Raw genomic sequence first — 14,058 nt, forward strand, 5'->3', positions numbered from 1 at the left:
TAAGGTACCAGAGATTGAACTCAGGGCACTTGACCACTGAGCCACATCCCTAGCCCTATTTTGTATTTTATTTAGAGACAGGGTCTCACTGAGTTACTTTTGGGGGTCCTCTCTCAGGGTCTCTCAGCCTCACTTTTGCTAAGGCTGGCTTTGAACTCACAATCTTCCTACCCTAGCCTCCTGAGCCACTGGGATTACAGGAGTGTGCCACTGCACCCAGCAAATACCACAGTTTTTAAGAAGTGTTTGTCATAGAAAAAGTTGAACATCTACAATAGTGTAATGGACCCCCGTGTTCACCACCCAGCTTCAACAACCCCTGGCCACTCTTGCTTCATCCATATTCCCACGAGCTCCATAACTCCCTTCTCCATCTCTTCCACCTCTCAGGGGAATGTTTTGGAGTGAATCTCAGACACCATAACATCGCATCATAAACACAGTGTATCTCTAAACTGTAAGAATTCTGTTTTTCATACTAACGTAATCCTATTATCACATCTTAAAAAGAGGAATGTTACTTAAAAATGATCAAATATTCTGTCAGGGTTCAAATTCTCCCATTTCCTTCACTATTTCTTAAAAATGGTTTGTAGTAAGTCCTGAACTTTTATCTAGCATAAGAGACTGGAGGATATAGGGGTGGATAAAAATAATTTCTACACTTTTGTTCTGAACAGTTGGTATGAAGTTGGAAACTTAGTACAGTATTAAAATGCAACCAAAGTTCACCATGATGCTCACAAATTCACTGTGGATGCTGAGCTCCATGCCTTCCTCCACCACTTGCTAACCAGCTGACCTCGAGTGAATGATCTGACCTATCTAAGTCTTCCTTTCCTTATCTGTAAGATGGAGCTAATAATAGACCCGCCTTAAAGGGTTGTTTAAAGGAGAAATGCCATAATACAGGCACTTGGATCAGTACATGAAATCTCATAATTACTCAATAAATACTCACTAGTATTATATCCTGACATGGCCATGATCCACAAATAAGCCCTAAAGGCATGTACAATAGAAAGGTGGGTATTTATGGCAATTATGCCACAAATAATAATGCATAATGATTATTATTATAATGATGATGATGCTTAGGGCCAGAAATTATTTTATATTTAATGTGCAAGTCAATGCTATTGATGTCTTTGTACTCTCTGGGGTTCTCACATACTCTCTCCTTCCAAGTCCCCCTCCAAGCTGAGGTCAGGAGCATTTAGCCCTCTAGCCACATCTCCAAAGTATTTCTTTCCTAAGGGTCCCAATGACTAGAAGAAAGCTCATTCCTAATTGCAATGGGTAGCACTAGAGGGTCACAGTAATCCTGTCTGCTCAGGAAGCCTGCTCATCCTGGAATGCTTAGTTTCTGCCTGTTGTCCCCTTTCACACCCAGAAGTGTCAGTGTAGATGATAAATTATATGATCACCTGCTTACACTCAAATCAAAATATAGAAATGGGTTTTTTTTTTTTTTTTGGTTACCTGGGTTGAACTCAGAGGCACTCAACCACTGAGCCACATCCCCAGCCCTGTTTTGTATTTTGTTTAGAGACAGGGTCTCGGGCTGGGGATGTGGCTCAAGCGGTAGCGCGCTCACCTGGTATGCGTGCCGCCTGGGTTCGATCCTCAGCACCACATACAAAAACAAAGATGTTGTGTCCGCCGAAAACTAAAATTAAATATTGAAAAAATTCTCTCTCTCTCTCTCTCTTTAAAAAAAAATAGAGAGAAAGACAGGGTCTCGCTATGTTGTTTAGCGCCTTGTTTTTGCTGAGGCTGGCTTTGAACTCACAATCCTCCTGCCTCAGCCTCCTGAGCTGCTGGGATTACAGGTGTGCCCAACAACACCCAGCTCAAATGTGTCTTTTCAAAGCGTACATTTTAGAGGTCTTCCTCCATTTATCTTCTTCTCTTGCTCTCCCCTCCCCATGGCCACAAATGCCATTTCCAGAGGCATTTAAACCACTGGAGGCCTGGGAGACAAGCAACCACCAGGGTCTCTTCTGTGACTGGGAATAGTTTATGGCCCAGCACAGGTAACTAGGGCCAAGGTCCTGTTGGTACCTTTTCCATTGTGGAAATACTGTTTATCACTCAAGAATAAAGGGTGGGCCCTAATTGGAGATCATTTAGTTGCAAATTTTAAATAATTGCACAAAGATTACAAAGTTGGTCCCACCAATCAGGAAACCTGATGTATCTCTACTCTTTCTTATGCTAAACATATATTTACTCCTGTTATTTGCTCAAATAGTGGAAACTTGTAGTCTTGGAGTATTTCCTACTCCTCCCTGCAGCAATGCAATGTGACTTCTTTATCAGACCAGAAGGAAAGTGTCAAAAGATGAAAAGGTCATGGAGTTCACCATGAGATTACCACAGATTTGAATTGTAAGAATTTATAGTAAAAATAATAATGAAAAAAGACATTGGATTTTCTGGGGCCAAAAATAACTCCTGAAGAAATAAAAAAAATCTAAAATTAAAGCAACCAGATGCATAATTTTCAGTAATTCAGTTTTGCAAATATGTGGTATCCACCGGGTGCATGGCTTTGTTTGGCTCAAGCCTTGCAGAGAGACCCACGGTTGAGTTATAGTGCATTTCCTCAAAGAATTTATTATTCAGTGGAGAGATTCTGACAAGGTTACAAATAATTCTGATATGAGTTCAAGAAAGATGTATGACTGAAGAGGTGTCTGGACCATGTGCTGAGGGGATTTATGGAACTCTGAACGTGACTCTGAAAGTTTAGAAATACTTCTAATTCTGGGAGGCAACATGGGATTAGACTGGAGGCCCTGCTATTATTTTTCACAGTGCCCGCTGTAGGAGGTTCCCAGGAAGCAGTCACTGAGGACGACTGTGACAAAGCCATCTTTTAGTATCATATTTTTAGTGTACATGTGTGATTGTAGAGCTTTTAAATTGACCCTACACACTTTTCCCATTTCTCACTAGACTGTTCTTCCTTTAGATGTCTTGTGTGTGTGTGTGTGTGTGTGTGTGTGTGTGTGTGTGGTGCTGGGGATTGTCTTCAGGGCCTTGTGCATGCGAGGCAAGCACTCTACCAACTGAGCTATGTCTGCCTTTTTAAACTCCCTTCTCCTTCCAGGTCTTCAAGTGCCTTCATCTCAGGGTGGCTCAGGCCTCCTTGATTTCCCCCTTTGGCTTCTCGGCGTCCTTCCTTATAGCACGGAACTTAAGAGTTTTTCAAGGAATAAATCCTTGGTCCATTTTTTTTTCTTTTTTTAACGTTTAATGCAGTCTAAATTCTGGTTCCACAGAGTCTGAGTGTGGGGTATGAGAGCCCATGTTTAAATTCACCAAGACCTCTACGTTTAACTAGGGAAGTGAGATGTCTGATAACTAAGCACAGGGACTGCGAAGTCAGCCTGCCAAAGGTTCAGGTTCTGATCCTGTTTTATATTTTGTGCGAGCTATGTAATTTCCTTGTGCCTCAGTTTCCTCTGAAATGTGAAGAGAACAAGGACACCTACCTGGTAGAGATATTGTAAGGATTAAATGAATAAATGTACGTGAAGAATTTGGAATAATGGTAAGCCTTGTCAGTTCTTATTACAATTACCAACTCCCTTTGTTGGTTTTGTTTGCTTGTTTGTTTGATGCTGGGGATTGAACCCTGGGCCTTGTGCCTATTTGTTTATGTTTGTACTGGGCATTGAACCCCACCCTCTACTGCTGAGCTACACCTCCAGCTCACATTTTATTTTGAATCAGGGTCTCACTAAGTTGCCCAGGCTGGGGCCCTGTTGCCTCAGTGTCCTGAGCTGCTGAAATTACATGCATGTCACTATTTTGTGCCAACTTATAGATCTTACTTGGTTTTACTTTCCATTCTAGTATCAGGCAGCACTTAGGTCCATAAAATAGAATATATGTTCCAATAAGCCAAGCAGAGGAGGTTGATTTTATAGACAGAAAAGGGATGAAGAAAGCAAAAACAAAACAAATAAAACAATACAAAAAACCCAGAGTGGTCATTTCAGAGTTTCTTCCCTTGCAAGGCAGGACAGGAAGGCAGAACATAGAAAAATAACTAACTGGTTAATATCAGATTAGTTCAAGTTATCTTTCTGTGCTAAAGAACTGCATTATCATCCTGATTGAAACTGGCCTAAATGGGAAATTTAGCGGTCATCTCTCTTTTTCTAGACAGGTCACATGAGCACCTTAGTTTCTGGTTGGTGGCAAAGAATATTAGCATGAAGGACTCCATTTTGATTTTTAATCTAGTCTTTTCAGCTAGTGCAGGAGCCTGGTCCAAAACACCGGCTTTCTGTAAATCTTATTTATCCTGCCTGCCGTCATATGTGGGTATTCCCCAAGAATGACTTCTGTTACTTGCTTTCCTTGTAATGAGGCTGCAGGCACCTCTCTTTGACCCAACCCTATGCCAATCCATGAGTACCTCAACATAGCCAGTTCAACTCCAAGTCCTTGCCCCCCACTCCCAACCTACCTCTGTGTCTTGTTGGGGCTGTGGGGGTTGTGGACAGGTAGTGCACATCAGGCCGGGCCACCATCCCAGAGCCCCTCTTCCCACTCAACCTCCACAACATGGTGGTTGCTGACCAAGGCCGGCAGAGTCTGTGTAGCTTCCTTTCATTTCCCAGTCTCACCATTCTATCTGCTCAGACTTCACTCAGTCCCCTTGATCCTGTCAATCACTGCTGTGGCCTCCTTACCATTTTCTGCCTGCTTCAAGTTTTGCCCCTTTCAACTTATCCTTCAGTGAGCTTCTCCACTATCTTCCCCAAATATAAATCTTTCACCATCCAACCCCAGCTTACTGGGATTGTCCGTTAGCCATTCTCCATTGTCCAAGGACGAAATTCGCAATCCTTGGCATAGAAAGGTTCTTGTCTCTGTTGTCTCAATCTTCTTCCCCAAGCCCCTTTCCGACCTGGGCCACACACTACTCTTCCTCAGGTTCCTCAGCCTGTCTCTTGCCTCTAGTGGTTTCCATGGGTACTTCCATTGCTCTGTTTTCCCTTCTCTTCCACCTGATCCTTCAGAATCCAGTTTCCACTTCTTTGGGGAAGCCTCATGAGGCTGCTGCTCTAGGTTCAAACAGTTCCCTGTGCACAGCTGTCAGAGAACTAAGAGCAATCCAATCTTTGCTCCTTTATTCGTCCTTCCTCTTTCTCTATAAATCCTACAAGGGCAGCATCTTTGTATTCCTGGCTCTTAATGTAGTTCATCTGGCTCATAGAAGGTGTTCAATAAATACCAAATGAAAGCCAGAATGGAGACCATATATTATGACCTTTCATGCTCACAATCCATGAGGTGGTAATCTGTAGCATGTAGTCTTACAGTGAGAATCATATTTTCATTTTAACTTCATGAACAAAAGACTTTCAGATGATTACAGACAAAACAAGGACTATTAAACACCAAAGGAAGAGGCAAAGGATGTGGAAATTTCACCTTCTGTATAGGAATTTCACCTCTAGCAATCCATTCAAAGTAAATAGAGGTAGGCAAGTTTTATTCACCAGGATGCTCATCCCCAAAACATTTATGATAGTAAAAAAACAAAACAAGAAACCAATAGAGAAATGATTAGATATCTAGAATGATGGTACACCCATACAATTGAATATTATACTGCCATTGTACCTCATGCTTCATAGAATTTTTATTGACTTGGGACAATGCTCATGTCACTATTAAAGAAATATGGGTTGAAAACTAAAAGTATTGTAAGGTCTTAAATTATATAGAGCAAAAATCTCTTATATGTATGTGGAGAAAACAGATTCGAAAGAACACTTTGGTATTTATATCTTTGGTGATTTTTATTTTGTTAATTTTTGATATTTTCCAAATTCCTACATTTAGCACCTTTACTTTTACAGTTAGATATAAATGTTTTTTCAAGTAAGAGATTTTGACTGTGTGAGACTGTAGTAAACCTTTCCTGCTATGTTTGTGCAGCATTATTGCTGCTTCTTCTGGTAAAGGGACCTCAATTTTTCTTTGGGGACCTGCTTCTCCCCAACATAGGCCACATGGTATGGATAAAGTAGACCTTTAACCTGGGCTCCCTTGGGGTGGGCACGTGGCCCATACCTAGTTAATCACATTCATCCCTTAGTGGATAGTTCTGGATGGGCATGTGATTTAAGCCAAGCCAGTAAGACTCAGTTTCAGTACTTTAATTGAAGATCTTTCTGGGGGTAGAAAAACTCCCTCCCTCCCCACTAGTGAGCCATAAGCCTAGAGCTGCCTGAATGCATATAAGGACAGAAAAGCAAAACAGAAAAGTTTGGTAAGGGATGGGGATAGAGAAACACACACACACACACACACACACACACACACCCTACTCTTCAATTCCTGATGACATTTGAGTTCTTAGGTCCAGGAATATCTGAAACATGATCATCCCTGGGCTTTCCAATTATAGGAGCCAATACATTCTAGGTTTTTTTGCTTGCTTAAGTCAGTTTCAACTGTGTTTCTACAAGTTGAAGTCAAGAGTCACTAAAACAATTATCAAAACAACAAAATATATAAGGTACAATGTATGAGTCAAGAGGACTATCACAGAATACAGTGCAGGACTGATCAATATATCCTACCTAGATAGAAAACATTTCCACCTTTGCAAATGCTCTGCGGGACAGCGCTAATCTATAACATGGCTCATTCCCATAGCACTGCACTAATAGCACCTTAAACACAACTTCTTTCAGTACAAACTAGGCAGGGGGCATTATTAAAATAGCTAACAACCCTAAGAGCACAGGTACTGGAGGCTCTCTGCTGTGCTCAGCATTAAACCTGTAATTGCTGGATCTAAACAGACTTGAGGTATCTCAAGAGTGGATTAGGGTTGGGGAGCACCTAGAAGTGGCCTGCAGATGGCTTTTTAAATAACACTACAAAAGGATTTCAATATGCTATCAGCCAGTATGGTCAAGTTGGCTGAATGCATGCTGTTAGCAGATATTATAGTTTCTTATTTGGGTGTCTGTTTTCCCCATCAGAATGTGAGTTTCCCTAGGCTGGGAATTAAGTCTTATTCATTTTTGTAGGTCTTGGTGCCCTCCTGGGTGCTCAATAAATGTTTGCCGCATGATAAATAGGAATGAAAGCCCAGCATTCTATAACTCTCTATTTGGCTTTTTTATTTTTCCTGATAGAAGTTTCTTGCCTAGAATTAAATTGCAATATGGTCTCTTTTTACCCTCCCTTCTGAAGATGTTATCCTCTCCAATATCAGTTGATTGAAGAAGAAAATTGTAATTTCTCTCTCTCTGGTATAATGTTGATATTTTAACTCATAGTGATTTTTTTTTCTTATGACAAAATGGATTTAGAAATAAATCAAGATCCCAGAAACTTATGATTTCTTTGGTATCTTTAACCCTGTCATCCTGAGAAACAGGTGTGGTCTGAGGATCCCCCACAGCTGTATGACTTGAACCATTTACTAGTACATTAGGGTATGGGTTCCCATATCTCACACTAAGGATTGTGAAGGCAGGGCCCACATCTATTAACAACAGTCCCTCAGTGCCTACCTCCTCCTTGCTGAGCAGTACTTAAAAATGCTTGTTGAATGAATAAATAAAATCAACACATTTAAGGAGAGGCAATGACACACACTGATCATCCCATTATCTTTTAGAACTGAAATATCTTAAGTGATTAGCTTTAAAAATCATTTTTTTCTTAATCTAGCTAGGTCCTATCAATATCCAAAAGGACAGCTCAATATTGAACAGAGTGGAAGAGCTGGGAAATTATAAATTTTGGATGATACTTTTAAGAGACTAAGTTATACCATCTTTTTCTGATGAGCATCTCCCTTTTAATTTTTCCTTTCTTAAATTCTCTGGGAGAGAATGTTTTATTATTTTATCAGAATCTATGGAGGCAAAGCTCATCATGCCCTGAAAAGATCTTAAAATAAGGGCACAAACTTGGGATCTTCCCACTATTAGCTATGTGATCTTGGGCTTCCTTTAGAATAATAAACATATCTGCTCTACCTATTCCACCAAACTATTGTTGTGAGCATTAATAAGAGGGTAAGGGAGAACTATAAACCCTTATTCAGATACTGTTGTTTCCTTCCACTTAAGGAGTGTCACCATGAGCAAGTGTGTAAAGCACCTCCTAGGCAGTGAAGCCTGGCTTGAGAGAGCCACTTTACTTTTGTTTCTAAGCTAAAGCAGCCAAAAGGAACGCAGGATTTCCAGGTCTGTAACTGTCATCTGATACAGTGGCAGAGAAACAGTACAGAACAGAATGGAAAAAAATAAAAATAAAAAATAAAATAAAGGAAAGAAAAAGAAAGGTGCCCAGAAGTAAAGTGACTTAAAAACCAGAGATCTCTGTAAACTCCACAAGGCGCCCCTCCCAACTCCACCGCCCAGTCTCCAGAAGTCTCAGCAGGAGCTTGCTGGGCGGAGGCCATACCGACCAATAGAAATCAACTGTGTTCTTACAGGTTACGGAGCAGGTGGAGAAACTGAGCATGAAGAATTACCTAAACCCCGGCTCAGCTTTTTTACCGCGGTGCCAGGCGCCACGCGGGACGCCCCCCACCCCCTTGACTAACTGGAATGGAGAAGAATGTTGGAACCCATTTCCTAAGCCCTAGCTCCCTAATTCCAATCCTCGCACCACCACCAACAACAACCGGGGTCCAGCCTCCTCCTTCCCCAGCAGGCTCGAGGGGCGGGCGGCCAACCTTTATTGTCTAAGGAGCACCTGCCAGGTGGCAGGCCCTTGCCCTAATGCGCGCGTGGTGCCGGGCTTCACAAAGCGCGCGGGCAGCACCGCCCTTGACAGGAGCCACCTCGGGCGGGCTAACCACTTCACCAGGGAGGATAGGTGGAGAGATGCAGAAGCCTGGGGGTCGAACCCGCGCTGGCCCTCCCTGTCCGGGAGGGCACAGCCCTTCGGGATTAGCACGTCAAAAGAGCAGGGGCCAGACGCCGCCTGGAGGGAGCAAGACCCAGGCGGGGAGGGAGGGGAGGCCGAGGAGGGGAGCCGAGGAGGGGCGTGGCCGGCGCGCAGGGGGAGGGCGCTGGAGGAGGGGCTGCTGCTCCGCGCTCGCGGCTCTGGGGGCTCGGCTTTGCCGCGCTCGGTGCACTTGGGCTACAGCTGGAACGTGGAACGGAGCTCCGATCCCAGCGCAACCACCGCGATGAGAGGCGCTCGCGGCGCCTGGGATTTTCTCAGCGTCCTGCTCCTCCTGCTCCACGTCCAGACAGGTGGGAGAGCACGGGGACCTTCGGGCCGCGACCCCCCGGCGCAGCCTGTGTCTCGGAGGGATTGAACACGCTGGGGTGCATCTAGAGAGGTGGCTGCCGGCCTTTCAGTACCCGTGCGTTCTGGTCTCCAGGAAGATTCTAGGCGGACCCTGGACTCTCCTGCGTCTTACCTCGCTCACCTGGGCGAGGAGCCCCGAGCTGCCGCTGCTGGTTGTCGGGCGCTGAGCCGGGGGTCTTACGCGAGTGGGAGCAACCGAGGGGTTTAGGCGTGAGCGAGGCTGCAGGCTGCGGACGAGTTTGGGTTTGCTTTTGTGCCGACGGTGCGCGGGTGGCTGAGGCGGGCGGTTCACGGGTCGCACGGAGCGCGTTATCTCGCCTCGCAAGGCGCGGCCGCAGCTTCCTTTTGTTAAAAGTTGCGTGTGTTTGACCAGCGCACCGCAGGACCGGCCCGCAGCTCCTCCAGCGCACCAAGGGCAAAGTTGGAGAGCCCCTTCTTTGCTATGCGGTTGCTGATTTCTAACCGCGGGCGTTCTTTGTGCACAGAGCAGGGGACTGACCCGCTGCTGCCCCTGCTACGCGCGGCGCCACCGTGGAGACGAGTCGAAGGCAGCGGCGCTTCCCAGGCGCCCGGCTATAAATTTACCAGGGAAGCGCGGCGCGCTGCTCTGGGGCGGGACCCGCGAGCCTGGAGGTGGCGGCGAATGGGACAACTTGGGCTGGGCGTGTGGCAAGCAGCCGCTAGGTTGCAGACTTTTTGCTTTTATAAACCCTGTTCTGGAGGCTCGTCCCTTTCTGCAGCGGTGTCGTTTTGTTTCTGCCACGCGCCGAGGAGCGGCTGCAGGCAGAGCTGGGCGACTGCTTCTCCGGGGAGGCACACAGCGCGCTGGGACTCTGGAGTCTCAGACCCCAGGTCTCTCGCGCGCCCAGCCAGAGCGCGTTACTGACCTGACCAGGCTCTGGAAGCCCTTCGTCCCGTTGATCGCGCACAGTAAAAGCAGGTGCCCGTTTTCTTAAGCAATTCTGAGATTCACGACACCCCCTCCCACGTGATTGCTGTACCCAGGGCTGCCTGAGGTGGGGGGTGGGGGGTGGGAGATAGAGTGGAACTTCCTGCATATTTCACTTGGTTCTTCAAGCTGTTAGGAAAATCCAGTTATATCCGCGCGGGAACTTGGATCTGAAGGTGGAGGAGGATCTGCAGGCTCCGGCAGCCTCTCAGATTCCTGCCTCCCTTCCCATTTCTCCAGGTGTCGCTGGTGCACGCGCGTGTGCGGGTTGCTTGACTAGTAGTCCCTGAAGCCCTGTTATCTGCCAGGTCATTTTAAAACAAAAATAAAATAAAAAAACGTTTAATGTCACCCCGATGATGTTAAAGGATAGGAAGTGAGTTTACGCTGGAATCAAGGCCTATCGCAATGAGCTGTCGCGAGTAGAACACTGGTCAGTTTCTCCCTGAGTCTCCCAGCTTCCCGCCCCGCTCTCCGTGGGCGAGCAGAGGGCTTCCCTGTGGGAGAAGAGAGGCCTTGCACCTGGACCCCTGCGCCTTAGGAGGGATCACCAGGGGTCACCAGTGAGTGTGTGGATTATTTGGTGGATTTGATTGCTTACCTTAAAATGAGCCTCTAGGTTCTATTTTTTTTTTTTTTTTGCTTTGTCCTTTATAATTTCATTAAAGGTATGTGAACTAGACCCTAGTGATAGTGGACACCAGAAAAAAATCATACTAATAAGACCATTACCTTTTAAAACACTAAATAAATCTTTGGTTTTCTTCCTTGGGCTCCACATAGCCTACTCTGACAGCTTTTTAGCAAAGGGATTTTTTTTTTTTTTTTTTTTAACCACTGAGCCACATTTCCAGCTCTTTTTAAAATTTAGATTTTGAGACAAGGTCTCACTAAGTTTCTTAGGGCCTTGTTAAGTTGCTGAGGCTGGCTTAGAACTCAGGATCCTCCTGCTTCAGCCTCCGGAGCCATTGGGATCACAGGCTTGGGCCACCCTGCTGGCTGGCAAAGGTAATTTTAAGGAGTGTCTCCTGGGGAGCAGCATGGTGTAGCTCCCAAGCTTGCTCTGCGCCTTCAGTTCTTGTCTCCTTTTCTCTGCCATTCACTGCTCCTGTGCCCTTGGGCAGGTCATATACATTCTGGGGAGTTCAGTATCCTCTGGAGTGCTCCTGCAAGGCTTCCTGTCATGAAGGCTCTTTCCCGTCCAGAATGCTCCTCACTGTTAGGATTGTAGGTTTGGCATTCTTTCTCAACTGGTTCCCTGATCACTTCCTGCTTCTGTGAAATTCCCTGCCTCTCCTGGTCACAGGGACCTTTCGGCCCTTTTGAGGCACCCTACTGCTCTGTCCCTGGCTAAGCAGGGAACTGTGGTTTATGTTGCCTGCATTCAAATCCCACAAGCTCTCCTGCATTGTTCTTGTAATGCCCTCCCCCCCCCCCCCATGGAGTTTACAGCTCTCAGTGCCCAACAGGATGAACCTGCAGGCGCTAGTGAATCAGACCTCTCCTGTTCCTGCAGGTGTGAGCTGGAGTCACCCTCACACCTGGGCATAAAGCATTCTGGATTATTTTCCTGCTAGCCACAATATCATTTTGTAAAGGGACCCAGACAATTTGCTTCTCCCGGTTTTTGTCTTTCCCCATCCATCCACACACCCTTTTCCCCCTTAACTTTATAAATCATTGATGCTGTGCTTTTGCAACATGCTTTCTGATGTGCTTTAAATGTCACATTACAAGTGCATTGTACCTAGTTGTTGCTCTGTGATTGGAAACTGTGCCCCATGCCCTGTGCAGACAGTTTGGCAGAAAGCCTGCTGTTTCCTGTCCGCTCAAGCCCAGGAGGTAGTACCATTTCTGCCCCTACTATTTTACAACTGGAGAAACTGACTGAGGATAAGTCAGTTTGCCTAAAATAATCCATCAGTGGAGGAGCCTGAGATCAGCTCCATATGCCTGACTACATATCCATTTACATGGCTCGCCAGAATCTGTTGTAAACTAACATTCATGCCAACATGTTTAATGAGTGCTTACTATGTACCAGGTGTTGCTAGAGGTTCTGGGAGGACAGGATGACCAGTTCTGATGAAGAAAGCCTGGGATTACCTGTGGTGTAGCATTTGAGTTAGAGTGTTCTCATTTTAAGGGAAATATTTACTCTGGGAGGATTCATTTATAGCTCCCAGCAGGAGAGGTGTTTAACCCTGTGGTTTGAGTTAACAGTGTTAACTGTTCCATTTCAGTTAGGGTCCCTCAGAATGGAAAATAGGCTCTCTCTCAAGTGATTAAGTCAGTTGAAGTCCACCCCCCCAACTCCCAAAATAAAAATGCCTTTAGCATTCTCTACTGGTGCATACTTGTGAAAGAGAAAGCCCCCAATAATGGCTGATACCACTGTTGTTTACCCCCAAGGAGCACGAGGAGATAAAATGACAATTTACCACTCATTGCCTTTCTTCTCCCAGAAGAAGTTCTCACCAAGAATGTGCCAGGTATTTTCTGGGCTTCCCTTGTAGCACATCCATGTACAGATGTTGTTGTGGTGATGAATTTTGCTGCTGTTGTTGACAGCCCGTAGAAGTTACCCTTAGGATTTTGACTCATTTCCTCCAGTCTCCTCCAGCTGATTAAAGAAGGACAGGAGGAAATGAGGCAAATGAGCCATGGTGTCCTGAGCGGAATTCTCAGAGCTGGACCGCAGCGCTGGACCCCTTAGAGTAGTGGACGGCGCTGCAGCAGCATTTTTTTTTTTTTTTTTTTTTTTTGCAGAATGAATTTAGTCGAAGAGTTGGCAGGCGAGGATGTGGGAAGTGCTTTATTTTGCTGCATTCATGTGTGGTAACTTTTCAAAAGTGGGATTAAAAGACATTTGCAGGAATCCAAGTATGCTAAATTTCATATGCAGTTTCAGTAACTCGAATAGATATTTTCACGGCTGCAAACCCAGAGTGAGGAGGGACTTGGAAGGGAATTAGCAGAGGCAAAAGTTTGAATTGAAAGCAAATCCATTGCAAATCTTTGTTGAAAGTAGAGAGGACTTGTAGTAAGCCTGGACTAGCACCTCTGATTTCTGACATTTTGGGACGTGATCATTTTTTTGACTTAAGACTCCACTGGGTAAAGAGCAGTTTTAAGTCAACAGCCTGTGGGCATATTTGTTTAGCTCCCAGGATGCTTTTAAAGAAAACATTGAGTCAGCCAGGTGCGGGGGTACCTGCCTGTAATTCCAGCAATTTAGGAGGCTAAGGCAGGAGGATTGGAAGTTTGAGGCCAGCCTCAGCAACTTAGACTCTGACTCGAAATAAAAAGAACTGAGATGTAGCTCGGCAGTAAAACGCCCCTGGTTCAATACCCAGTACAAAAACAAAAGACAAAAACCAACATTGAGACAATATTTACCAATCATCTAGAGAATTTTTATTATGGTTTCCAATTCTCTGTCTTCTTGACAATTGAAGAGTGGCTCCTTAGAGTAAGACCTATACTTTTGTGGTTGCTTTAGACTCTGTTGCTCTCTACTGCCAGCCCTTGGGCATTTTGCACCGGGTCCTGGTGAATGTAAGCAGGACCAGGCAGGTGCCAGTGGAGGAAGTAGCATGGGTAGCCGGTCTTACATTAGTCTGGCGGCTCAGGGCTGGAGCCTTGGAGCAAGTTGCTTAACCTTTCTGAACTTCATTGTTTTATGCTAGTTTGACCACTTAACTTGCTGTGTGGACTTTGGATGAATTACTTAACCTCTCTGTGCCAGTAAATGTGTTGCTACATATAAAGCTTTGAGAGTGGTGGCTCATAGT

At 45.3% G+C, this 14,058-nt stretch overlaps 1 protein-coding gene across 8 annotated transcripts in view; it reads left to right on the forward strand.

Annotated features, from left to right (window-relative positions):
- The window catches only part of Kit (KIT proto-oncogene, receptor tyrosine kinase), a 161,745-nt gene that overhangs the window by 74,849 nt on the left and 72,838 nt on the right, over positions 1-14,058 (forward strand). For 4 of the 8 annotated variants that reach the window (XM_046463309.2, XM_046463453.2, XM_046463375.2 and 1 more), the window contains exon 1: positions 9,101-9,257. The exons of the other annotated variants lie outside the window; for them this stretch is intronic. In XM_046463309.2, coding sequence (XP_046319265.1) covers positions 9,191-9,257 — 67 coding nt within the window. In that variant the 5' untranslated portion in view covers positions 9,101-9,190. Of the gene's footprint in view, positions 1-9,100; positions 9,258-14,058 lie in introns of those variants that run through there. 8 annotated transcript variants of the gene reach the window in all.

The sequence above is a fragment of the Marmota monax genome, unplaced genomic scaffold (assembly GCF_021218885.2).
Source record: "Marmota monax isolate L192 unplaced genomic scaffold, Marmota_monax_Labrador192_F-V1.1 WCK01_AAM20220418_F8-fsc00025, whole genome shotgun sequence".
Taxonomy (NCBI): domain Eukaryota; kingdom Metazoa; phylum Chordata; class Mammalia; order Rodentia; family Sciuridae; genus Marmota; species Marmota monax.